We start from the raw sequence: 27,063 nt of genomic DNA on the forward strand, positions 1-27,063 counted from the left end.
ACAATTACCCGACCTCTCGGAATGCTCTAATCATGTGCGTTATGGCTTTATACAGTGCTTCTACCGTAAGAGCATACACGTCGCATGCACAGTTAACAACACTCACATCCTCGCACGTTGTGGGCCTGAAATAGCTTTCTGGAAAATGATATTATCGAGCTTGGTCCAAAGGCTACTCTTGTGCCCTCTGAATACACTCCAGTGAACTGCTAAATTAGCGCCCACTTACTGTAAGTGAAATGGAAGACAGATATCCCACGATGACGCAAAACTATGCATTATCTAAAACCAGATTTCCGTTACTTGTTGTTACAGTAAATGGAGTACCGGAGATAAGACCAGATGCTACATATCTCAGGTATTTATCGTGGTTCCCACGATAACCAACGGTCACATGTCCACAAGCCACATAGATAAAGCATCGCGCGCTGTTGTGACCACAGCACGACTCCTCAAGATGCTCAGACAGACATTCCTTGTCTTGACCCTCGTCGCTTGTGTGTTGGGTGAGTACTCACAGTGGAACAGTACGCAGTACTGAAATTAACAGGTCAATCTTTAGTGGAGCAGTAGCTGCCCTAAGCTTTTGTGTCAAGTGAAGACAGACTATAACTACCTAAACTACATCTTTCAAACTGTGTTCCTTGGAATAACCGAATGATGGTAATTTACACGATCATGTAACACTGTTATGTTCCATTGTACTCATAGTCTCCATTCTAAACCGTGCCCCGACGATGCTGAACTCATTCGTCGTGAGAGAGCTCCAGTGAGGAATAGGTGGAGGGCCGAGGAATGAGCGGTAGAATATAAATGTCGTGTGCAATTCTGAATAGTACGTCAATCGCTCATCTGCGAGAACGCTGCCCGTCAACATTTTGGCTCGCATCTGATGCATGGGTTTTGTTAGCTCGTTGCTTTAATGTTTGCTGGGTTCGCTAAGTGATGCACGCTTTGTCTGCAGGTGCGTCGCTGCCAGTGCGTCGTGTACCCCACACTGGACCGGCTCGTCGTTTCGCTGTCTCCAGGGGGCGCATCTTCGGGGGACACGACGCCGCCAGAGGTGAGTATCCGTCCCCTAAGGGTCTTCCGTTGTTATTACTAGATTAACGAAGCGTGGTACACATCAAGTGAAGAGTGTGGTGTCACCGCCAGACACCATACTTGCTAGGTGGTAGCCTTTAAATCGGCCGCGGTCCCTTAGTATACCTCGGACCCGCGTGTCGCCACTATCAGTGATTGCAGACCGAGCGCCGCCACACGGCACGTCTATTCTAAAGAGACTCCCTAGCACTCGCCCCAGTTGTACAGCCGACTTTGCTAGCGATGGTTCACTGCCTACATATGCTCTTATTTGCCGAGACGACAGTTTAGCATAGCCTTGAGCTACCTCATTTGCTACGACCTAGCAAGGCGCCATAATCAGTTACTATAAGAACTATCTTCAAGAATGTATTCTGAACAGATATTGTGAATCATGTACCGTCAAGAGCGACGTTCATCATTAATGGATTAAAGTTAAGTATCAAACTAATTATGTCCGAAACATCCTGGCAGATTAAAACTGTGTGCCCGCCCGAGACTCGAACTCGGGACCTTTGCCTTTCGCGGGCAAGTGCTCTACCACCTGAGCTACCGAAGCACGACTCACGCCCGGTCCTCACAGCTTTACTTCTGCCAGTATCTCGTCTCCTACCTTCATTCTGGTAATTATGTCCGCTTTCTGAATTCTAATTCCTTGTTGTTGTGACTTGGCAAGACAGCCAAGCCACTATGATTGGTAGCCGAAAGGCACGCGTTAAGCTCACGCAGGCTGGCGTGAGGTCTGGAACATTTAAGGAAGTTAGGCTTTAGCAAAAAAGGTCTTAGCTGTTGGAATACTTAACTTAAATCCATAATTGGTGAACATCGGTCTGACGGTACATGCATCACAAGATAAATAGCAAATGATAATGGCGCCTTGCTAAGTCCTAGCAAATGACGTAGCTGAAGGCTATGCTAACTATCGTCTCGGCAAATGAGAGCGTAATTTGTCAGTGAAGCATTTCTAGCAAAGTCGGCTGTACAACTGGGGCGAGTGCTAGGAAGTGTCTCTAGACCTGCCGTGTGGCGGCGCTCGGTCTGCCATCACTGACAGTGGCGACACGCGGGTCCGTCGTATACTAGCGGACCGCGGCCGATTTAAAGGCTACCACCTAGCAAGTGTGGTGTCTGGCGGTGACACCACACTTGTCATGTTCCAGACCTCACGTCAGTATAGTTCTTCCCTCCTCACGCCAGCCTGCATGAGCTAAAACGCGTGCACTTCGGCCTCCACAGGTAAGACTTTGTTGGCTCTTCTGCCAACACAAAAAAGAACATTTATTGTTTTCTATGGGGCAGCGTACCCGACTCCGCAACACACTAACACAGCAGAAAAAACTGTAGATGAAGTTCGATATCGTGTGATGAACAGGATGTCAGCTAGTGTCCTTTGTTAAACACGCACTCCACACGACTCATCAGTGTCTAGTGAGAGGTCGTTTGTTGCCCATATATGTCTTAATAGTGTTCGAAATGTAGTATTTAAAAATTAATAGACACACTTGCAGTACTTACAGCCTAACTGAAATATTAACGGAGCCATCTTGTATAAAACGAAACCACAGGGGATAAGCAGAATAATGTGAACAATGGTAGTAATGGGATGATTGTGTGTCACGGTCAACAACGCAGGTAAGGAACGTGTCCCGCTGGACAGTGCGTGTTCAGTACGGACGAGACATCAGTGCAGGCTGTTTACGACTAGTGCACACTTCGTATTTGCATTCAGAGACCGACGTCGACGTGCAATGAATTATCAGTGTTCCAAAGAGGGCAGATTCTGGGCTCCCGATTAGCTGGAGCATCGGTAACCAAGACAGCCAACTTATTGAATTTTTTTTTTTTTTTGCAACAGTCATAACAGTCTGCACAAAACATGGAAAGACATACTGGGGGCAAATCAAAACTAAATGACAGAGATCGTCGTACGGTAACACGGATTGTGTCAAAACAACACAAAACTACGGCGGCTAAAGTGACTGCAGAACTCTTCGAGACGCCGTATCCATCGCCAGTGTCCGCCGAGAACTCCAAAAACCCATAACGCGAATATTCATGTACGAGCCGCTATACCGAAATCATTAGTAACGACAGCCAACGCAAAGAAGAGTAGAACATGGTGTCAGGAGCATAACTCCCGCATGACTGATCAGTGGAAACACGTCGTATGGTTCGGCGAGTCATTGTTTTCGGTATTTCCAACTTCGGGTCGAGATGATGATGTTTGGTTTGTGGGGCGCTCAACTGCGTGGTTATCAGCGCCCGTACAATTTCCCAACCTTTGCTCAGTCCAATTTCGCCACTTTCCTGGATGATGATGAAATGATGAGGACAACACAAACACCCAGTCATCTCGAGGCAGGTGAAAATCCCTGACCCCGCCGGGAATCGAACCGGGGACCCCGTGCTCGGGAAGCGAGAACGCTACCGCGAGACCACGAGCGGCGGACCACTAACTTCGGGTCGAGTGAACGCCTGGAGAACGTCAAAAGAAGCCTACAACCCTGATTACTTGATTCCAACTGTTAAGCTCGGAGGTGGAAATGTGATGGGGTGGGCAGCCATATAATGGTATTCTGTTGGTTCCATCATTACCCTCAAAGGCCGTGTTGCAACCAACGACTATGTGAACATTTTAGGTGATCGGGTGCAACCCATCATTCAAATGTTCCCCAACAGTGATGCCATATTTCTGGACGATAATGCACCCATTCGCACAACCAGGACAGTATGAGGGGCAGCGTCATCCCTGGCCAGCACAGTCCTCGGACTTGAACATTAACGAACGCTTGAGGGCGGTATTGAAGCGCAGACTCCGGATCCTCCCTCGTCGCTACAGGAGTTAGAAGAGGTTTTGATCGGCCACTGGAAAGTATATGATCATCATATGGCAGTATTCCAAGAAGACTCGCAGCTGCATTGTAGACAAATCAGGATCCATGCCCTTGCTAGGAAACCATGCCCAAGCAAGTACAGGTGTTCACATTATTTTGCCTATCCACTGTACTATACTGTATCGTTGTTGTTGCTGTAGTTGTTTGCGTGCCGAAAGTACACTGCATCTCTAAAGTGCTATACATTTTGTGAATAAAGAGCAAGGAAAATACATGGTACTGAACAAATTTACGAAAGCGGTTCTAAAGGTGTAGGACATTCACAGTATAAAGTTACTTGAATAAATAAACCAACTTTTGGCGCGGTCGCAAAGAAGAACTAATGGACATTAAAATAAATAAGTTGGATGATTGCATTCGAACCACAGCCTTTGCCCCCTCACTACCATATGCTTTGTCTTTCCAATGTCGTATATTCATCCACTACACCGTGATGTAGATTAAGATCCCAGGTATCGCGCACTAAGACCATTCACCCTGGTGGGTCCCCGTTTGAGAGTAATTGACGAATAAAGAATTCGGAATTTTGTGTGATACTGAATGGCGTTAGAAAAGTTGCATTAATCAGTCTCTTTGTGGGGTATATGGGTTAGGCTAACTGATTTGCATGCAGGAAGCTGTGGGTTCGAATATCATCAGGTACAGTAACTATCTCGAATTTTTAAATCTTTATCTAAATGATCATTATTTTTATTAATGTAATAGATTTAAATGTAATTTTTTTATTTCCACTCCTATGGCACATAATTCTAATTGTAATATAAACTTATTTTTAGCTCTCTGTTTACTTCCTGCCATCCTTTCTATACAAGAAATCTTTGTTCTTGTGGTTTTAATTAAGTTTATATATTAATTTCCATTTACTCTCTTTTGTTTCATCACCCTATTTTTCCGTCCATATTATTGCGTTCATTATCCCTATTTCTCATTTGGTTGAATATTCTTTTACTAATGAACCTGTCTTTAATTTATTTTTCATCTGAGTTATTTTGTCCATAGTGCAATAGATATTTAGGTTTCGCTTAAAATGTTTACCTGACGATTACCAAGCAAAAAAAAAAAAAGCACATCTCGTAATAAAAATACATTTCTGACTTCGTTGCACAAATATAAACAGATTTCGTCTTCCGTTTTTTTTTACTGACAGATCGAAATTTTCAAATAACTGAATTTTATAACAGATAAACATAACTAAACTCATATTCACAAAAATCGCAATTGTAAAAGGAATTATACAAAGAAAAAATGCAATAAATGAAAAAGTTCATGATTTTAGTGACTAAAATGATGAGACAAGGGAACAGAAATAAAACATTACATTTAAACCAAATAACTGACTAACAATAACGATCCAGGTAACCTCAATAAGGATTTAAAAATATAAGTTTTTGTATACTTCACAAGATTCAGACCCACAATCTCCTGCTTGCGAAGCTCTTCGTCTTTCCATTACATCACGCAACGAGACTACAGAAGATACCTTCTTAACGCTATTGAGTATCACACAAAACACCGATGTTTTTTCGTCAATTACTCGCAAACAAGGGCCCACCAGGGTGAATGGCTGCAGTGTCTGATGTCTGCGATCTTAACCAACATCACTGTAAAGGTAGTTTCAAAAAGTCCGTCGTACCACCAGCGACCTCTCCTTGTAAGGGGAGATTACATCAACAAATATTTTGCTACTGTAGGTATTGTGCAGGATTGCTAAGCTGCTACACCTACTGTGTAATTGCGTTGAATTCCCATGTACCTAGTACCCTTACTTTGTCACTCCATTTAATGGAAGCTAAACACGATGGGCACTGAGATAGAATGAAAGAGCGAGTTTGAGTGACTGGGGGCGATTTTGTGAAGTAGTACGGCCGAAGACGTTGTTTTCATACTGAATCTTGCGGATTCCCTCTCAATTATTTAGTTGATGGATGGTTGCCGCCGGCGTTGCCTAATACGCTTGTTGAAACGGTAGCGGGGCATCCGTTACAGATATAATAACTTTGCTTTTCCGAGTCTGCAGTATTTTTAAGTGTCTGTAGCCGGCCATATCTTCCATATCTCACAAGACAGCTGAAAGTATGTTGGTGAGACAAACTGTTACATTTCCGTTGTCAGGTAGTGCATCATTCTTCAAGAGTGCAATATTGAGTACAACCAGTAAAATAGACCACAATCCTCACTGGCGACTCCGGCTACGTGCGATTTCTACGCTAGCAACAGGTGTTTGCAACAGATAACGAATGCCTTATAGAAGAGCTACTGTGTGGTGTTCAGTGACCTTAAATGAGGATAGGAGCACGAAGGTGCGAGTCAAGCACGCAGCTGAACTGCCTCCCTACGTCTCTGCTTGGTGTTACAGATTATCATTGGGCTTATGGACAGATGGTAGACACATATGCTCGGAAGTCGCTGATTGCGTATCACAGACATCGCAAGCCTTGCTAACTGATTAGGTTTCGCTTCACTGGACAATTATTTAATTTAATTAAGACTGATGTGAACCCGACGCCTTCCAGGAAATTGATTACACAAACTGCTTCAGTGCGATAGGTCTCTATTCATCGTATCTAAATCAGCATGTGACGGTGTACACCAAGACAGTACCAATTCCGAAAAACAGCTCGTTCTGGCTGGCTACTTTCCCCTCAGCATTTCTTAGCCTCCCGTAGCTGACTGGCTCCTGGCGGGCCTCCCTCCCTCCCTCCTCCTCCCCCCCTCTTACTCTCTCTCTCTCTCTCTCTCTCTCTCTCTCTCTCTGTGTGTGTGTGTGTGTGTGTGTGTGAGTGTGTGTGAGTGGCAACTTGATACTGTCTCTGTGCGTGACGCCAGCCAGCAGGAATACAGGGTGTTACAAAAAGGTAAGGCCAAACTTTCAGGAAACATTCCTCACACACAAAGAAAGAAAGAAAGAAAATATGTTATGTGGACATGTGTACGGAAACGCTTCCTTTCCATGTTAGAGCTAATTCAAATCACATTAATCATGGAATGGAAACACAGAAACAGAACGTACCAGCGTGACTTCAAACACTTTGTTACAGGAAATGTTCAAAATGTCCTCAGTTAGTGAGGATACATGCATCCACCCTCCGTCGCATGGAATCCCTGATGCGCTGATGCAACCCTGGAGAATGGCGTATTGTATCACAGCCGTCCACAATACGAGCACGAAGAGTCTATACATTTGGTACCGGGGTTACGTAGACAAGAGCTTTCAAATGGCCCCATAAATGAAAGTCAAGAGGGTTGAGGTCAGGAGAGCGTGGAGGCCATGGAATAGGTCCGCCTCTACCAATACATCGGTCACCGAATCTGTTGTTGAGAAGCGTACGAACTCTTCGACTGAAATGTGCAGGAGCTCCATCGTGCATGAACCACATGTTGTGTCGTACTTGTAAAGGCACATGTTCTAGCAGCACAGGTATAGTATCCCGTATGTAATCATGATAACGTACTCCATTGAGCGTAGGTCGAAGAACATGGGGCCCAATCAAGACATCACCAACAATGCCTGCCCAAACGTTCACAGAACATCTGTGTTGATGACGTGATTGCACAATTGCGTGCGGATTCTCGTCAGCCCACACATGCTGATTGTGAAAATTTACAATTTGATCACGTAGGAATGAAGCCTCATCCGTAAAGAGAACATTTGCATTGAAATGAGGATTGACACATTGTTGGATGAACCATTCGCAGAAGTGTACTAGTGCAGACCAATCAGCTACTGATAGTGCCTGCACACGCTGCACATGGTACGGAAACAACTCGTTCTCCCGTAGCACTTTCCATACAGTGACGTGGTCAACCTTGTACAGCAGCAACTCCTCTGACGCTGACATTAGGGTTATCGTCAACTGCAAATGGCTCTGAGCACTATGGGACTTAACATCTATGGTCATCTGTCCCCTAGAACTTAGATCTACTTAAACCTAACTAACCTAAGTACATCACACAACACCCAGTCATCACGAGGCAGAGAAAATCCCTGACCCCGCCGGGAATCGAACCTGGGAACCCGGGCGTGAGAAGCGAGAACGCTATCGCACGACCACGAGCTGCGGACTCAACTGCACGAAGAATTGCCTCGTCCATTGCAGGTGTCCTCGTCGTTCTAGGTCTTCCCCAGTCGCGAGTCATAGGCTGGAATGTTCCGTGCTCCCTAAGACGCCGATCAATTGCTTCGAACGGCTTCCTGTCGGGACACCTTCGTTCTGGAAATCTGTCTCGATACAAACATATCGCGCCACGGCTATTGCCTCGTGCTAATCCCTACATCAAATGGGCATCTGCCAACTCCGCATTTGTAAACATTGCACTGACTGCAAAACCACGTTCGTGATGAACACTAACCCGTTGATGCTACGTACTGATGTGCTTGATGCTAGTACTATAGAGCAATGAGTCGCATGTCAACACAAGCACCGAAGTCAACATTAGTCCGCCGCTCGTGGTCTCGCGGTAGCGTTCTCGCTTCCCGAGCACGGGGTCCCGGGTTCGATTCCCGGCGGGGTCAGGGATTTTCACCTGCCTCGAGATGACTGGGTGTTTGTGTTGTCCTCATCATTTCATCATCATCCAGGAAAGTGGCGAAATTGGACTGAGCAAAGGTTGGGAAATTGTACGGGCGCTGATAACCACGCAGTTGAGCGCCCCACAAACCAAACATCATCATCATCATCGAAATCAACATTACCTTCCTTCAATTGGGCCAACTGGCGGTGATTCGAGGAAGTACAGTACATACTGACGAAACTAAAATTAGCTCTAACATGGAAATTAAGCGTTTCCGGACACATGTCCACATAACATCTTTTCTTTATTTGTGTGTGAGGAATGTTTCCTGAGAGTTTGGCCGTACCTTTTTGTAACACCCTGTATATTGCCACAGTTCTCCCACGAAGTTTGTGAGAGGTTTTTGTAACTCATGAAAACTATTTGCACTGTATTATCCGCTAGACGCTGACAGTTCAAGATCTGGTAAGAGATTCATTAGAACATCGTTTCTGGCTACGTTATGGAATGTAATTATGTCACTTGGAAAGTTATTAGTATTCCTCTACAGATAACGTTGCAGTAATCACATTATTTCATTCTGTTTCTGTGTGTTAAGACGCTGATATCCATCATCTTTCTGTAAACTGACGATATCATGACTTCACACTCACACACAGGAATATGGAGACATATTACCTCGTAATATTTACGATCACTTTTCTAACCTTTGATTTTCACGCAGGGCTCCGTATCGTATTAACAGAGTACACAAAAGAAGTATGGTTCTCTCTATTTTATCAAAAATCCCGGGGGGAACTTGCCTTATGTCCAACTCCCAAAGGTAAACGTTGTCTTAATGGACTTATTCCAATACTATACGTAGAAGTTCCATTAGAAAGTCCATCTTGAAGTCGATTAAATCTATGTGGCGTAGCCACAGGATTTCTGTATTTCTCCAAAATGAATACCACTATTCCTCATGCCGGCACATTGTCATTTCCATGGCGGAGAAACAGTAGCCTGGCCTCGATACTGTGTCTTCCAGGGATGTACTCGGAGAATTCATCACGTAAATAATAACAAAATGACCAACATGTCTCCTTCTTTAATACTAACCACCATCCCATGTCTAATCTCTCCTGACACTCCAATTGATCACATTATTTATTGGCATAAAGTTATCGTAAAACGGTTACATGCTGGGTGTAACAAACTCCACTGGCGGACGTTACAGCAGAGGCATTGTGCGTCACGAAAAGATTCACTGTTGAAATTTCGAGAGAGCGCTTTCCAGGAAGAGTCGGACAACATATTACTCCCTCCCCCCTCCTACATACGTCTCGCGTAATCACCATGGGAGAACATTTGAGAAATTAGGGCCAGTACAGAGGCACACGAAAAATCATTCTTACCACGCGTTATTCGCGAGCGGAACTGGTTTGGAGGGCTCAGTTCAAATTCAAATGGCTCTGAGCACTATGGGACTTAACAGCTATGGTCATCAGTCCCCTAGAACTTAGAACTACTTAAACCTAACTAACCTAAGGACAGCACACAACACCCAGCCGTCACGAGGCAGAGAAAATCCCTGACCCCGCCGGGAATCGAACCCGGGAACCCGGGCGTGGGAAGCGAGAACGCTACCGCGCGACCACGAGATGCGGGCGGAGGGCTCAGTTAGTAGCATAGAAAGTTCATTCCGCAACGCACCATTGGGTGGCTTATGGTGTATGACGCAGATGTAGATGCAAGAACACCCACTGCAATATGGAGTACCATACCTCGTGATATTTACGGCCATTTTACGTAAGCTTTGCTCCTCACATAAGGGCCTGACTTGTAGTGATAGTATACATTAAAAATGCACGCTTCATGGCTCATCTCCATTTTATTTAAAATCTCGGCAAAAACTTTGTGTTATGTCGAAATCCAAAAGTTAATATTCGTTTATACGAAACTGCTCAAATACTGCATGCAGTTCTTCCAATAGAATGTCCATATTAATGTCGGTTATCTCAACTTCATACGGTATGGCCACAGAATTTCTATATTTCTCCGAAATTATTTCCAATATTCATCTTGTCGTCACATTGTCATTTCCATGTCCTTCCTATAATTAAAATGAAAAATAATTGCCATCACTTAAAATTACGCAAGTTTCTGCGTCAATCTCATTCCCACATAAACTGGGTTTCGAGGATAGAATTTCAAACATGCATCATAGCATGCAACAGTAAATTCACAGGTGTTGCAGATTGAATGTCCAGTTTGATAAATGAGTTCCACTTTTCTCGAGGGTTTCAGAGTATTGAATATCTTTTTGATGTTTTATCTAATGATGGAATGTCATCTGAAGGGTAAATGGCGATGGACTGATGTAATCACAATCACTCACAGATACATGCACCTGGAACGGACAAGTGTCCTGATTCAATACGTTTCAGGAAGACGTAGCAAGGTCAAACTCTTCGGACACAAATTACTGACTTGATATTGTCGCCATCCTGTTTCAAAAGTTACACCGACACAGTAAAAGAACTCAAGCAGTTGTGTTATACCTTAAGCGTGGATCTTCTTCACAGGTGAGATTCCTTATCAAGTGTCGCTGCAATATGTGCTGCTCATTTACCGGATGCACAACTGCGGCGGCTCCATCATCTCTAGCAGTGCCATCCTCACCGCAGGACACTGTTATCAAGGCGTTGGATACTACATCGTGAGTGTGCCTACAATGGAATATTACAGTACCTAGCTATAAATTATGTTTCCTCTTCAGAAATTCAGTCAATTTTGGGGCTTCATCTAGATCTAATGGATGCCGATTTTTAATGCTGTGCAACACTTATGAATTCTTCAGGGCAAATGATTCGCAGGTTAGGAGTCTGAACGGATATTACTGTTTGTCTGTACTTTCACATGTTCAGTTAAGTTAGAGACTAAATAACTAACACACCAACGATTATCTTTTTAAAACTATTGAGAAATCGTTTTAGACCTTTTCACAGTGTTATGCTGTTATCCAGTTGTACAGGGCTATTACAAATGGTTGAAGCGATTTCATAAATTCACTGTAGCTCCATTCATTGACATATGGTCACGACACACTACAGATACGTAGAAAAACTCATAAAGTTCTGTTCGGCTGAAGCCGCACTTCAGGTTTCTGCCGCCAGAGCGCTCGAGAGCGCAGTGAGACAAAATGGCGACAGGAGCCGAGAAAGCGTATGTCGTGCTTGAAATGCACTCACATCAGTCAGTCATAACAGCGCAACGGCACTTCTGGTCGAAGTTTAATAAAGATCCACCAACTGCTAACTCCATTCGGCGATGGTATGCGCAGTTTAAAGCTTCTGGATGCCTCTGTAAGGGGAAATCAACGGGTCGGCCTGCAGTGAGCGAAGAAACGGTTGAATGCGTGCGAGCAAGTTTCACGCATAGTGATGTGAAAGATTCAGTGTTTAAACCTCCTCCACCAAGAAACGTGCCAGAAATGCGAGCTCGCATCAACAATGCTTTCGAACTCATTGATGGGGACATGCTGCGCCGAGTGTGGGAGGAACTTGAGTATCGGCTTGATGTCTGCCGAATCACTAAAGGGGCACATATCGAACATTTGTGAATGCCTAAAAAGCCTTTTTGAGTTTTTGTATGTGTGTGCAAAGCATTGTGAAAATATCTCAAATAATAAAGTTATTGTAGAGCTGTGAAATCGCTTCAATCATTTGTAATAACCCTGTAAGGTAAGTTTTGTTCCAGATTCTAGCTAAAGAACAACCCTTTTTTGGTTGTTTGATTCTCTTTGTTGGCAATGGGTTATTTTAGTAACGAATTAGTATTTCAACGAATTATCAAATGCAAAAAAAGGAACGTGGAGAAATTTTTACATACAGCAAGTAAGATTGCTGGTACAAGTGTTCAAATGATATGGTGAAATAAGGTGTATCGAGTATATTTTTTATGTGGCTACTGCTGCAATTCAAATAATAACTATTTAAAAATAATAAAGATATAGTAGGTATCAAGAGGGACAGGTACATGGGCTATTGGTTTATTAAGGTCCGATCTATCGTGAAATGGAAACCACAGTGAAAACCCGATTAACCTGTGCATATAGGTGTTGGGCAGTGTCTCTAGTACGCCCGTCGATCGCATCACGTCGCTGTTTTCACATCTGAGCGCACAGCAAATATGTCTAGGAAATGATGCCACCTGCCAACTATGACTACCTGCCGAGAGAGAGTCTCTTGATATCATGCTACCCACATAACATAACTGTCGTCCACTTCCTTCTTCATGACAATTCTCGGCCACACACTACAGTGGCAGGGAAGATGCTCCTGCAGCGTTATAAATGGGATGTGTTTGACTACTTAACACACAGCCCGGAGTTGGCTCCCTGTGAGTTTCATATCTGTTCACATCAACCGCTGGCTGTTGGCTCAGACATCGGGCTGCAGATAAGCGCACAGAACTGACAGAACGCACAGGTGGCTGCTTCCTTTGATGAGGGTAGAGGAATTTTGGTACAACGCTACGACAGTTGTAGGAGCGGCGACTGTCGGGAACGTGGGGCTAACTGTCGCAAATAAAACATTTATTGATTTTTACCTTGCTTTCCAGTTCTCGACTGATCGGACCTTAATAAACGAACAGCCTTTGTGAATTGACTAATGATAATGATCGTGGGCTCGTACAATGATTTTATGTCATTTATAGATGAATAAGAGTTCATCCGGCAAGCATCGCACATATGCACCTTATCCACACTCAGTGACATAAAACCGTTACCTGGTAGACGGTGTAACGTGTTGACAGGCTGTCGCTGGAGAGAACGACCTGAGCACCAGCGAGGGCAGCGAGCAGGAGATCCGAGTCTCCGAGCAGATCGTGCATCCTGACTACCCAGGGTAAGTACGCTATCTGACCACTCTCTCTGAAAGTTCGGTGATGAAATTACGTTATTTTCACATTTCACGATATATGAATATTTTTCCATAAATCTCGATTGTCTTAAGTCACATGAAGCAATTACAGCTTCACTGAAATGAGCAGTCTTGTTCTACTTACAAGAGGGATGTACGAAATTTCTAGCACCGGTATGATTTATTTTGAGCCCAACAATACAAACGCACTCTCCATAACGGACATCTAAGGGGATGGGTATACTTTACGTCCACGCTAAAATTTTTTTCAAAACTTCGTGAAATGTTCTCCACATCTCCACATACGTTAACAACTTACATTTCAAACGGGTACTGAAGTTTTAATAGTGTCCAGAAGACGAAAATACCTTTCAGCACACTCTTAGTAATATTAGCACACTTTCAATAACGTGTAGAACAGGGTGTGTGGAAACTTCAGACCCATCCTAAAAGGAAGTTAAAAAAAAGCATACTTCGTTCTCACGTCTGTTGACTTTTGATCACAGCATACTTTTAAAGACATAATGATGCGTAAATGACGTACTGAATCTGACTATACAGAATATAGTTTCTTTGCGAAAAGCGTCATTTACTACTAGTAGAAGAATTCATTAAAAACACTAAACACTTTTGTCATAATATTAATACATAAAATAACTGATTAGGGTACAATATTTTCTAAAGATAGGCGTGAAGTATCCCACCCCCACGTTCTGCGACGGTTAACAGAGGGTGTAGGGCACGACAACGACTCAAACTTGCGTAAAGAAAAAGACACAACCATCAACCGTTTTTGAAAGAAAATTTTCTTTGAAACTTTTGGCGTCATTGTATAGTTTTTGGTGGTCATTAGCATTGAAGGAACACGCTGCCGAGTGCCGAAGAGGTTAGTTTTATAAGTTGCGTGTCTCGCTGTAGGTACTGCTTTTTTTCTTTCTTTCAAAGGCCATTCTGACAACAGATTTATTTAGTCTATGCAGATGAAAAATATCCAATGAATCATTTACTATTAATGTGGACCTCACCGTGGTGAATGAGAATGGAATGAACGTTCTAATGAGGACAGAATATAGATTCAAAGTAAATCGGAGAAAAAGAAAGTAATGAGAAACAGAGAAATGAGGATGGCGAGAAACGTAATACCTGGATTGATGATCACGAATTAGACGAAGGTAAGGAATTCTGCTACCTAGGCTGCAAACACTGACAAGAAGAAGACCTGAGGGAATGACTTCCATGGTACTAGAGGGCGTTGTAGAGGGTAAAAACTGTGGGAAAAAACAGAGGTTAGAATACATACAGCAAATAATTGAGGACGTTGGTTGCAAGTGCTGCTCTGAGATGAAGAGGTTGGAGCAGGACGGAACTCGTGGCGGGCCGCATCAAACCAGTCAGAAGACTTAAAAAGAAAAAAAAAACTGAGAAATCATATATTCTCTAAAGTTTTGGAAATGGGTCCTCATTTTCATGTTTCTACGATATGTATCATACCAACTTGTGCAGTGCTCCACAAACTAGACATTACATTTGACACAAATGTAGGTACAATAATATAAATACAGTAAGTATAAAATTAATAGTCATAATAATAATAACGTCGCTAACTCTTCCATCGCTGGTCGCAAGCCCGGGGCCTCATCTCGCAAATGATGAGGCGGTAGGAGCGGGAGTATCAACCTAGTCGAAAAACCTGGGTCCATCTAGTTCCGGGAGATAGTACCCTGTTATAGGGTACCTCAACGGCATCTACGGTGGAGAAGATGGACTTCAAATCAGCGTAGGTGGCGAAAGAAGGCAACCCAGTACTAGGGACTAACGGAGTATACGTATCAAACCCTAGGCGCATCTGCAGTCCTAGCCACTGGCGAATGGTCAGCGTCTGGTCACTCAGTGAGTGCGGCTGCAATACATGCTTCAGAACTGAAAAACCAGGTGGGTTACCACTAGACACCAATGCTTACAAGGAATCATGACTCGTGTAAGTAATAATACCAATACCCCAGTTGGTAACCAATCCTCCCGTCGACAGGCGGCAACCGGGCACTCGGATTATGGGGGACCCGGAATCCCACGACCACAGAGAAAGTCGGAGTTCTCTGGGAAACTCCCACACAAGACACCAACTTACATAGGCACACTCAACATTCAACACTCTCGTACTGCCTGGAAAGCTGCACAACCTAGTGACAGAACTCGATAGGTAGAAGATACTGAACCTCGCACTGCAAGAGACACGTATCAAAAACGAAGGCACCACAGACTACGGCAAGTACCGCATCTTTAAGAGCAAAACCGACAGGCAAGTTGCCAAAGGCGCTCCACTGTTGGGGATGGCCTTCGTGTTCCATAATACCATACTCGACTCCATCAGAGAGGTCACACCAGTAAACAACCGACTGATGACCTTGCGTGTTCAGCGCGCCAACAAAAAATACAGGCTAATCAATACACACGTCCCCACTAACCAGAACAACGAGAGTGACCCACAGTCCGCGGATAAATTCTGTTCAACACCTGACAAAGTATTGTCCAAAGTCCCCAAGGATGACATCTAACTTCATATGGGTGATTTTGAAGTACGGATCGGCAGTGAAAAAATGCAAATGAAAACAGATGGAAATTGTCCCGCATAGTAATTCACCAACAAAAGTGACACATGGCTCATAGGACTTTGCCAGCAGCACAACCTCAACCATAATTATTATGCTATTTGAGATGTGTACATGAACAACGTACTGTTGGAAAGAGCTAACTCTCGAGCTTTACATGGTTCCCGCTAGGTAGCATCAGTGTACGCCCACTTCGGTTCTAGCAAAAATGGACAACAGAAAGCGTTTTGGTTCTACGTTTTGCGCAGAACAGGTCAGTAATAATCGTTCAGCTTGACTTTCGTACTAGGTATGGCGTGCATCCTCCTATAGCACACAGCATTAGATGATGGCATGAGCAATGCCGAGTAACAGGTTGTTTGTGTAAAGGCAAATGGCCGGGCCGTCACCGAGTTCCTGACACAGACGTAGAACGCAACCGCCGAATCTTTCCATCAGTAAATGGGGTATGTTCTCAACTGACTCGGTTGTTTTAACCCCCTCCACTGACGGAATGATCCGCTTCCTAATTCCGTATGTATAAAACCAATACGGACTTGTAGCTGTCACGCCTTTGCGCTTACTGCTACGTATTTTAACTGTAAATAGCTCAGTCCTAATGGTAAGAGGTAGTAGTGAATTCACGTTGTTAATATTTGAATACAGCACAGCTGCCACAAGCTCAGCTCACTTTTACTCCACTCCTACCCTCGCCATTGCACCACATTAACTAGGTGCTACGTGGACCTTGCTAAATTCACTTACGTATACATTTTTGACCGTTACTCGCCAGTATTTACCTAATGATTAGTACACTCCTAACCGGACTATTTCCCTAAGAGCTGTGATGATTGAACTGGTTCGATCCACGGCCTACAGTGCCCTACAGTTCACACGGTAACACTGCCTACCTGACCCACTTAACTTGATAGTGAGCTTATGTATCCAATCACCACTGCTAGCAGCAGTGGATAATCCTATCAGCACGACGAGAGCAGCGGGCTTATCGTCGAATCCCCCTGAAAATACTTGTAACTACAGTCGCCAGCTCTGAAGGAGCAAAAGAATAAATCAATTTTTGGCTCGTTTCAAAGTGAAATGGCTTGAGTTGAATTTAAACTTAATTCTGAATATTACTATTTCTGATCATTCTAGATGATTCTACAAAGCAAATACTCTCTCAATTTCTGTAAGTTGGCTTGGTAATTACTATCAAGACGGTTTATGCAACTTGGGTTAACAAAATTCTATCCTTCAACTTATTTAATGATTTTGGATATTACTCTTTGGACAATTGATACAGAATTAGTTAAGTGACTTTAATTGAAAGGTTACCCAGAAAAATTTAAGTAACTGTAAATAGGCGACTCATTCTGGTGTGACCATTGCTCTTTTCAACATTCTTATACGCTAAAGTATTCTACAACCAAAAGAATTGTAAATGGAAGAGGCGATGGTGGCCTCAGTCTGATTTCACTATACTATGTTTGAGGTTACTACACTTTACAATGAACAACATGCGTCGTAATTTTACTCATTACTATATTCTGTCCTCTGCACTTGCATAAAAGAAAACTGGTATTCTCCTTTTACATATATACAATGTTCGACTTAACAATTGCAAGCAGTCTTGCCTTGGGTAGACGTGTCGGTGCTGGTGGTGAGATGCATGTGGCTAACGCTGCTCTTCACGCCTCATGCCCTTAATGGCGGCTGGAACTACGAGCTGTAGCACTCGTATAAGCTACTGCACGTCCGCCATAAAATCTGGGCGTAGGAACTCTTACAATCAGCCCCAGTGGCATAGAGGCGGCTTCAACAACCATTCGTCGCGTTTTACTCCAAAAACGGCGACCATATACGCCTCTTCTCTGTTGCACAATCACTTTTGCGTGAGCACAGTTACGCACGTCCGATCACGTCAACACTCCCCAGGCAGGAGACAAATAACGCCCCGTGGAGTTGTGTAATTTCGTTCTTGGTGAGATGGAGCATGACGGTTTTCTTCCACGCTTGGTGTTTAGCGACGACGCAACATTCTATTTAATGGGAAGGTTAACCGTTATAATGTGAGAGTATGGGGTACGGAACAACCACGTGAAGTTGTACAACATGACAGGGACTCTCCAAAATTTAATGTTGTTTTGTGCAGTTTCACAGGGAAAGGTGTATGGTCCACTATTCTTTGCCGAGAACACTGTTACAGTAAGCACGTATCTCCATATGCTTGAGAACTTCCTTTACCCCCAGTTGGAGACTGACTAGAACGACAACAGGACGTGGCACCGCCGCACTGGCATCTACAAGTGCCGGAATTTTTAAATCAAGGGGTTACTGAACGATGGATCTGTCGCACTGGACCCAATGATTCAGCTTTAAATTATTGGTCTCCAAGGTCATAGGACCCTACTGTATGTGACTGTTTCTCGTGTTGGTTTATAAAAGGCTCTCTTTATGTGCCTCTATTAGCAACAACAATGAATGAACTGAGACATCGCATAACAGCAGCTGTGGAAGCTGTACCTCCTGACATACCCACCACCGTGTGGGAACAATCTGAATATTGCGTTGACATATCCTTGTATTTCAAGGAGGGAATATTGATACCCTATGAAAAACTGCAAAAAAATTTTTTATGTTTGCCGTTCATCAAAAAACAAAATTCATTGTATATATTTAATAGTTTCAGAAGTATAGTCAAATCAAATCGTTTGATGATTTTTGTCTGTGACTTTTCTAATAGTAAACCCGTGTTTGAAAAAAATTAGTGTTCCGATTGATATATCACTTATACACACTTGAGAAAGCAGCTAACATATACCAGTGCTTACAGAAAATGATTTGTTTCTCCTTTAGCGGTACCGTCGTAGCTCCAAGCGACATCGCCGTCTTCAAGCTGCAATCCCCACTGACTCTGGACGATTACGTGCAAATCATCGGCTTGCCCAGCGCCGATTCACTCCCTGAAGGTATGTGAAATAAGAACCGTAGCTGTTGCTTCACTATCAGATCGTAAGATGTTTTCAGCTTAAGTTCAGAATATTTATTAACTGTGCTATGAGAGTCCCTGGAAATGAAAACTGAAGTACGGGAGAATATAGTACCTTCTAACACTTTCCAGACTTTCGTCATTAACGAAGCCTGTAATTGAAGTTAGATGCTCGTACATTTTCTTACTGCAATTACGTAAGTAATGGCATTCAATTGGTGTGCTTCTGTCATTTTTCGAAATTACAGAAGTTACTCCAAAAAGGTAAGATTCTTCCAAATTTGAAAAGATGTTTCAAGGTACAACATAGTCACATACAGGGGTGGGTAAAAATTTTAAACACCGCATCACGATCTTACGGTGTAGAGAAACCGTTGGCAGTGAAAATAATGGACTGGATAATTAAAGGTCCTGTATTGCTTTCAAGCAAGACGAACGAAAAATCAAGACATGTTCATAGCATTTGTCGATCTGGAAAAAGCGTTCGACAATGTAAAATGGTGCAAGATGTTCGAAATTCTGAGAAGAATACGGGTAAGCTATACGGAGAGACGGGGAATATACAAAATGTACAAGAGCCAAGAGCGAAGAGCAAATAATAAGAGTGAAAGATCAAAAACGAAGCTCTCCGATTAAAAATAGTGTAAGACAGGGATGTAGTCTTTCCCCCCTACTGTTCTATTTGTACATCGAGGAAACATTCATGGAAATAATTCAGCCATGGAATTAAAATTCAAGGTGAAAGGACGTGATACGATTCGGCCATGCCATCGGTATCCTGAGTTAAAGTCAAGAAGAATTACGTGGCCTGCTGAACGGAATGAACAATCTAATGAGTACAGCATATGGACTGAGAGTAAATCGAAGGAAGACGAAAGTAATGAGAAGTAGCAGAAACGAGAATAGCGAGAAACTTAACATGAGGATTGACGGTCACGAAGTAGCAAAATAACCAATGACGGACGGACATGGAGGACATCAAAAGCAGGCTAGCAATGGCAAGAAGGGCATTCCTGTCCAAGAGAAGTCTACTGTTATCAAACATAGGACTTAATTTCGGGAAGAAATTTCTGAGAATATACGTCTGGAGCAGATCATTGTATGGTAGTGAAACATGGATTTTGGCAAAACCGGAACAGAAATGAATCGAAGCATTTCAGATGTGGTGCTACAGGCGAATGTTGATAATTAAGTGGACTGGTAAGGTAAGGAATGAGGAGGTTCTGTACAGAATCGGAGAGGAAAGTAATATGTGGGAAACACTGAAAAGAAGAAGGGACAGACTGGTAGGACATCTGTTAAGACATGAGGGAATGACTTCCACGGTACTAGAGGGTGATGCAGAGGGTAAAAACAAAAACTGTAGGGGAAGACACAGATTGAAATGCATCCAGCAACTAATTGACAACGTAGGTTGCAAGTGCTACCCTGAGATGGAGAGATTGGCAGAGGACAGGGATTCACTGCGTGCAACATCAACCCCCCCCCCCCAAAAAAAAAAGAGAATATCTTTTTCAAGGGAATCATATACCATTCTTCCAGAAAAACAAGGGCAAGTATGCTGCAAAGTAGAGAACAGAGATCGATTATATTTAGACCCGGCGACTGTGATGGCCTGGTGAGATGCGACGGTTCGTCCTCGTCCTCAAAAAAGCTGTCCTTGTCTATAAGAGCTGCGTGAACAGCCACCCTGCCATCTTGGAACGCAGTGTCACAATTGGGAAACAAACGTTGTACCATAAGATAGACCTCATCAAACAAAATGGTCATACAGTCCTTGGCGCAAAGAGACATTCAAGAGAAACAATTGGAGCTGACAGAATACCGGGACATGGCTGACCAGATCTCACTGAACCCACGCCAAGCTTCACTTTCGCTTCCTTTCTTTCGTATACGCCATAGTCCCGCAGCTATCGCAGGGTCGGCGTGGTCACAACGGATTTTGCAAGGTTAGTTTTAGGGGTGGCCAGATGCCCTTCCTGGCGCCACCCCGTGCTCCACAGGGATGGACTCACTGTACCCCAGCTGTCTGCATCTAGTGTAGATCGTGAAATAGTGCGAACGTGTTTCAAATGTCTGCGACGCGTGTGACTGAGGCGGAACGTAAGGACTATCCTGGCATTCACCTAGCGGGATGTGGAAAACCACCTAAAAGCCACATCCAGGCTGGCCAGCACACCGTCCCTCGTCGTTAATCCGCCGGGCGGATCCGATCCGGGGCCGCACGCCAAGCTTCACTCCTGCGATGTAAACTCGGGCAGAAGTTGGAAACAATGTGAAACGTGACTCAACCGATCAAATTACTTTCTTCAACTGCTCTATAGTGCTGGTGTTATGGCTTCAGCACCACGATTTCGTGTTATGGACATTTGCATCACTGGAAAGTGGTTATTGAATTTCAATGCGCTTTGCAGTTCCCTGCTAATGAAGCTCCCTCTGTGCTGTTTTGGTGCTGACAGCTTTCGACATTTAGTTGTGCAGTGACTTTTGTAGCTACCGTTCTGTTGTTTTTCACCGCAAACCTCTCCAGTAACGATGTGTCACGATTACTCAACACACACTTTCATCCGTGCTGAGACTTAGGGATGATGTTTTCTTGTCTTTCCCTTTATGAGGTACTAATCTTCCATAAAGTGCCTCTTGAAAGAGCAGACCCTTCGGATTCCTTAATTAGGGAAGCACCCACAATAGAGCACCAACAATTTACTTACCTCAGACACAATGCACTTAGCCGGTCGGAGTGGCCGAGCGGTTAAAGGCGCTACAGTCTGGAACCGCACGACCGCTACGGTCGCAGGTTCGAATCCTTCCTCGGGCATGGATGTGTGTGATGTCCTTAGGTTAGTTAGGTTTAAGTAGTTCTAAGTTCTAGGGGACTTATGACCACAGCAGTTGAGTCCCATAGTGCTCAGAGCCATTTGAACCATTTGAACAATGCACTCACAGCAACTTATAACATTTTTCAGATTATGACTTCGCAACGTAATAAGGACATTGTTCAGGTAGGATCAGTGGTGAGAGAAAAAGAAACATTGCCAACTGGCTCGGAGCACTATGGGACTTAACATGTATGGTCATCAGTCCCCAAACAGTGCCAACTGCAGCCTTGGTTAACATCTCCATTTACGTTAAAGAATGTCTTTCTAGCGGTGATTTCGTATTTTTGACGAACCCCTGTATGCAGGAATAAATATTCTATTGAAATTTAAAAGTACAGCGATCGGGAAATTTTTTTCATTACTACATTTAAAGGCATATCTTTTAAATTGTTGCTCCACTAGACACCAGTAATCAGTAGGGGAAATCAAATTAAGTAAAAATATTACCCATCCCTTTTAAAAGTGAAGTACATTATGAAACTTAAGCTATTGAAAACCACCACAAGTTTCTGTCTTCAAGATAGGTATAATAGTCAACACATTGATGAAATTTAGTTAACCTGCGAATATTACTTGTTCTATTCTGGAAATCACTGTTCCGTCACAAGATGGTGCACAACCGAAGAGTCGTGGCTTAACTGTTCACGCGTTACATAACTTGTTCGAAAAATACGTAGCATTTTGTCTTCCTTATGAGTACTGTAACTCAAGAGTTAATAATATATACCCCATAGTTTTAATTTGTTACGCACCACAGAAATGTGTAGATCTGAAAACATTTAAAAACTCTGCACAAATCACAACCTCACGTCTCATAACAACTAAAACAGTAGAAAATGCCAGAAAACTACTTAAGACGGTCCTAACTCACATACCCTTATGTGATCGCTAAATTGGAACACCAACCGGGATATGTCATGTCTTCCTAGGTACACTACCCTATAAGGTACAACACTCTCCAATATCATCGGTACAGAAGAGAATGTCAGTAAGTATGCAATTATCAAACCAGTTACGCCTAAAGACTCCCACAAACACGACGAACAACCTGGACTGACTTCGTCTTTATTATGCCATAGCGTTGCGTCTGCCACGCCTACGATTCCGTTTTTTGTAGGAGGATCTGCGGCGGTCATGTCTGGCTGGGGTGCAACAGAGACGGCCACCACGCCTGATATTCTGCAGACCGTCAACGTCACCATCATCGACTACGAGACATGCAGACAAAACATAGATGACCTTGAGTTTGGAGACAATCCGCTTACAGATACAATGGTCTGCACGGGACCGCTATTTGATGGCATCTCCGTCTGCAATGTAAGTAGCTGCTTGCAGTATTTGTGCTCGGTTAGTCCAGAATATGTCGTCTATATTCTAACTTAATAACTCTGATCTAGAGATACTAGAAAACTTACCTTCCTTTTTCACTTATCTAATGACTAAGAAACTGAGTATACTCACGTACGTTTGCGAGCATGGGAATTATTTCTATTCGCCTATCTTATATTCATTACAATTAGTTGTAACACTTTAAGAAGAGAGGTGGGCTTCGTTTTTCTAGAAATAAAGACATGTTTCAGCTTCACCCTTCATATCTCGTATCTGTGTTTCAGGGTGACTCAGGTGGACCCCTGGCGCAGAATGGCATTGTGATCGGTGTGGGGTCCTGGGGGGTAACGTACCCGACGTGCGGATACCCAGGCGCCCCTTCCGTCTTCACCAGAGTGTCTGCTTTCATAGACTTTATCAACGAAAATCTGTGAACCGGCACCTCATATGTATAAATGATTATGTGGATGGTCAGATACAGCTTTAATAAATTACTTCCCATCGTCTGTAATTCCGTTCAGTTGTCCTTCTCAATTGAGTAAATAATGTCAAACTTGAAACAGGAATGCTAATAAAATTAGCAATTAACATTCTAGAACTGGTGTTCATTTTTTTCTGTATTTTACAATCTCCCACAGCTACCCTTACTGTCGTGCCACATAAGACGTAACTCTCACTGTCAACACATTCCACACATACTGTGAATCGTATCCTTACATGTATCCAAAAAGACGCATCACGGAGAAATTATTCGAGTAGTAATGATGTTCTGTACATGTACAGACACATAAATAACATGATAATTAAATTGAAACCCTTAGCTGCCGACCGGTGTTGTTCATATATAGCAATGGGGACAGCTGAAAATGTGTGTCCCGACCATGACACAAACCCTGGATGTCTTGCTTACATGGCAGACTCTGTATCCATCTGAGCCACCGAGGATACAGATGAATAGTGCGATTACAAATACTTATCCCCTGCACGATTCCCGTGAGATCCACTTTCCCAACTGTCCACAACCTACATTCGTAATGTTCCTAATAGATATTTGCCCATTCACACATTACTCGCGCCAGACTAAGCTGACGAGTCCCGTAAGTATTCGGGCAAATCGTGTGCATTCGCACAAAATAAGGTCAATGGCCAGGTAGCCTTCAATTATATGAAGATGGTATCTGTTCCCGAAAGATTTCGATTAAATTATCATTTCATTCTAGAGAAGCTGCATGGTCATAAATGGTATCTGTTCTTTCGGGAACAGACACCATCTTCATATAGTTAAAAGCTATGCGGCCGTTGATCTTCTTGTTCGCGAATGCGCAAGCTTTGCCCGAACTCGTACGGGACTCGTATGCTTAGTCTGATGCGTGTAATGGGCGAGTGGGCAAATATCTATTAGGAACACTACGAATGCAGGTTGTGGACAGTTGGGAATGTGGGTCTCACGGGAAGCGTGCAAACGATAAGTCCCTGCATTCGCACTATCTTCTGTGCCCTCGGTGGCTCAGATGGACAGAGCGTTTGCTTTGTAAGCAGGAGATCCCGGGTTCGAGTCCCAGGCAGGGCACACATTTTCAGCTGTCCCCATTGATGTATATCGACAACACCTGTCGGCAGCTAAGGGTTTCGATTTAATTATCATTTCATTCCAGAGAAGCTGCACAGTCATCAGTGGTATCTGTTTTTTCGGGAACAGATACCATCTTCGTATAAATGATAACAGTTTAAGAAAATTTGGACGATTTATTGTACAGAAAGAGCTTCTCAAACTGAGAAAGTCAGTACCGCACTGGTCCATCTGTGGCCTGTAGGCAAACAGCTATTAGGCTTGGCATTGTTTGATAGAGTTGTTGGATGTCCCCGCTGATATTGTGCCAAATTCTGTTCGATTGGAATTTTAGATTGTCAAAACACTGAGCTAGTTGGAGGACGCTGTCCGTAATGCTCCAAATGTTTTCAGCTGGGGAGAGATCCGGCGACATCGATGGCCACGGTAGGTTGTAGCAAGCTTCAAGACTAGAAGTAGTAACTCTCGCCGAGCTCGCGGCAATTATCTTACTGAAATATTCGTAAAAGCCCTTTACGGCACGTCATGAATGACAACAAAACGTATCGTAGAACATCGTCAACGTACCACTCTGCTGTAAATGTTCGTATCTAAAATTACTGGTGTGGTGTCACCGCCAGACACCACACTTGCTAGGTGGTAGCTTAAATCGGCCGCGGTCCATTAGTACATGTCGGACCCGCGTGTCGCCGCCATCAGTACTTGCAGACCTAGCGCCACCACATGGCAGGTCTAGAAAGACGGACTAGCACTCGCCCCAGTAGTACGGACGACATTGCTAGCGACTAGACGTACGAGGCCTTCCTCTCATTTGCCGAGAGACAGTTAGAATAGCCTTCAGCTAAGCACATGACTACGACCTAGCAAGGCGCCATTAGCCTTACCTACTTTAAGAGTTATAGTATAAATGTCTCAAGAAGAACGCTGTATTCATCAGAGAATAAAAGTTAAGTATAAAGCAACTACGTACTTTTCTTGCTACCATTCAATAGTTATCCTGTTTCAGACTTCACGCCCGTCTGCATTAGTTAGCGTGCCTTTCGGCTACCTCCCAGTGGTGTGGCTGTCTTGCTACGCCACAACAGTTTGGCGACGAGTTAAAAAAGGGTTTTGTTCTTTCTAATTGCTTACATTTACTTGTGTCATGGCTTCGCCACAATCTCCAGATGTACTGTCCGAATTTTATCGCTTGCAGAATCAGCAGACGCAGGCGTTATTGGATGCCCTGGGACAGCTCGTCCAGGGTCAACGTGCGCTGCAAAACGATGCGGCCGCCGCCGCTTCGCCGCTCCCGCAGCCACAACATGCAGTTGCACCGCCGTTTCGCAACTTTGACGCGGCGCAGGAAACATGGCAGGAGTGGTCCCGACAGTTTGGATTCCATCTGGCCGCCTACAGAATTCAAGGTAACGAGCGGCAGCCTCACTTATTGTCTTGTGTCGGCGTGCAAACGTACCGTGTGATAGTGAAATTGTTTCCCCGACGCGACGTAGCAACTCTGTCCTACGAGGAAATTGTGTCGGCTTTAGATGCCTATTTCAAAGAAACAGTTAATGTGGTTGCAAAAAGGTATACGTTCTTTCGTACGAAACGTACGGCCGGTCAAACTAATAGGGAGTGGGTTGCAACTTTGCAAGGCCTTACTAGGGATTGTGAATTTCAGTGTGACTGTGGCCTTCCTTATTCAGATACAATGGTGCGTGATGCAATAGCACAGAACGTTTCTGATGTTCGCATAAGGGAACAGATTTTGAAACTAGTTAATCCCTCCCTTCAACAAGTGATAGACATATTGGATAGGCAAGACACACTTGACTGTGCTCAGGAATCTTTTGAAGCTTCGCCAGCAGTGTGTAACATTAACCGGCCCGCTGGACGCGCTGCGCGGCCCGGTAACCGGCCCTCGCGCACTTCGACGCAGCTGACGCCGCGCTCTAAACCAGGTGTGCCTCGCCAGCCCGCAAATGCAGTGAAATCATGCCCGCGGTGTGCTACTAGACATTCGCGTGAAAATTGCCCGTCACGCCAAGCTATTTGCTTTTACTGTCACAAGAAAGGACATGTTCAAAGTGTTTGCCAGAAAAAGCTCAGATCAGACAATCACAACCGTTCCAGGCCCTTTGCTTCGCGCCGGAATCGAACCACGGACACTCAGGCTCGGGAACCTTCGCCCATGGACATTCACGTAGTTAATGCCACTCCGCCCAGTGTTACTCTTTCTAACAGTGACTGTGTTCGTCCCACAAAAAGTGTGCGTCGACGTCGACGGCAATCCCGTCACGTCGCAAGTGATTCTGTAGCAGTGTCTGTTCACG

At 44.0% G+C, this 27,063-nt stretch overlaps 1 protein-coding gene and 1 non-coding gene across 2 annotated transcripts; both read left to right on the plus strand.

Annotated features, from left to right (window-relative positions):
- The first annotated feature begins 394 nt into the window (after nucleotides 1–394).
- On the plus strand, nucleotides 395–23,755 carry LOC126151607 (trypsin-1-like). The gene is made up of 7 exons (XM_049915955.1): nucleotides 395–506; nucleotides 965–1,063; nucleotides 11,054–11,187; nucleotides 13,287–13,378; nucleotides 18,838–18,950; nucleotides 22,967–23,166; nucleotides 23,463–23,755. The coding sequence occupies exons 1-7, from the start codon at nucleotides 395–397 to the stop codon at nucleotides 23,610–23,612; spliced, it is 900 nt and encodes a 299-aa protein (XP_049771912.1). The 3' UTR covers nucleotides 23,613–23,755.
- Nucleotides 23,756–24,673: 918 nt separating this feature from the next.
- Trnat-ugu (transfer RNA threonine (anticodon UGU)) lies at nucleotides 24,674–24,748 on the plus strand. The gene has a single exon. It is a non-coding gene; the product is annotated as a tRNA-Thr (tRNA).
- Nucleotides 24,749–27,063: the final 2,315 nt, after the last annotated feature.

This window comes from Schistocerca cancellata, chromosome 2 (assembly GCF_023864275.1).
Source record: "Schistocerca cancellata isolate TAMUIC-IGC-003103 chromosome 2, iqSchCanc2.1, whole genome shotgun sequence".
Classification (NCBI taxonomy): domain Eukaryota; kingdom Metazoa; phylum Arthropoda; class Insecta; order Orthoptera; family Acrididae; genus Schistocerca; species Schistocerca cancellata.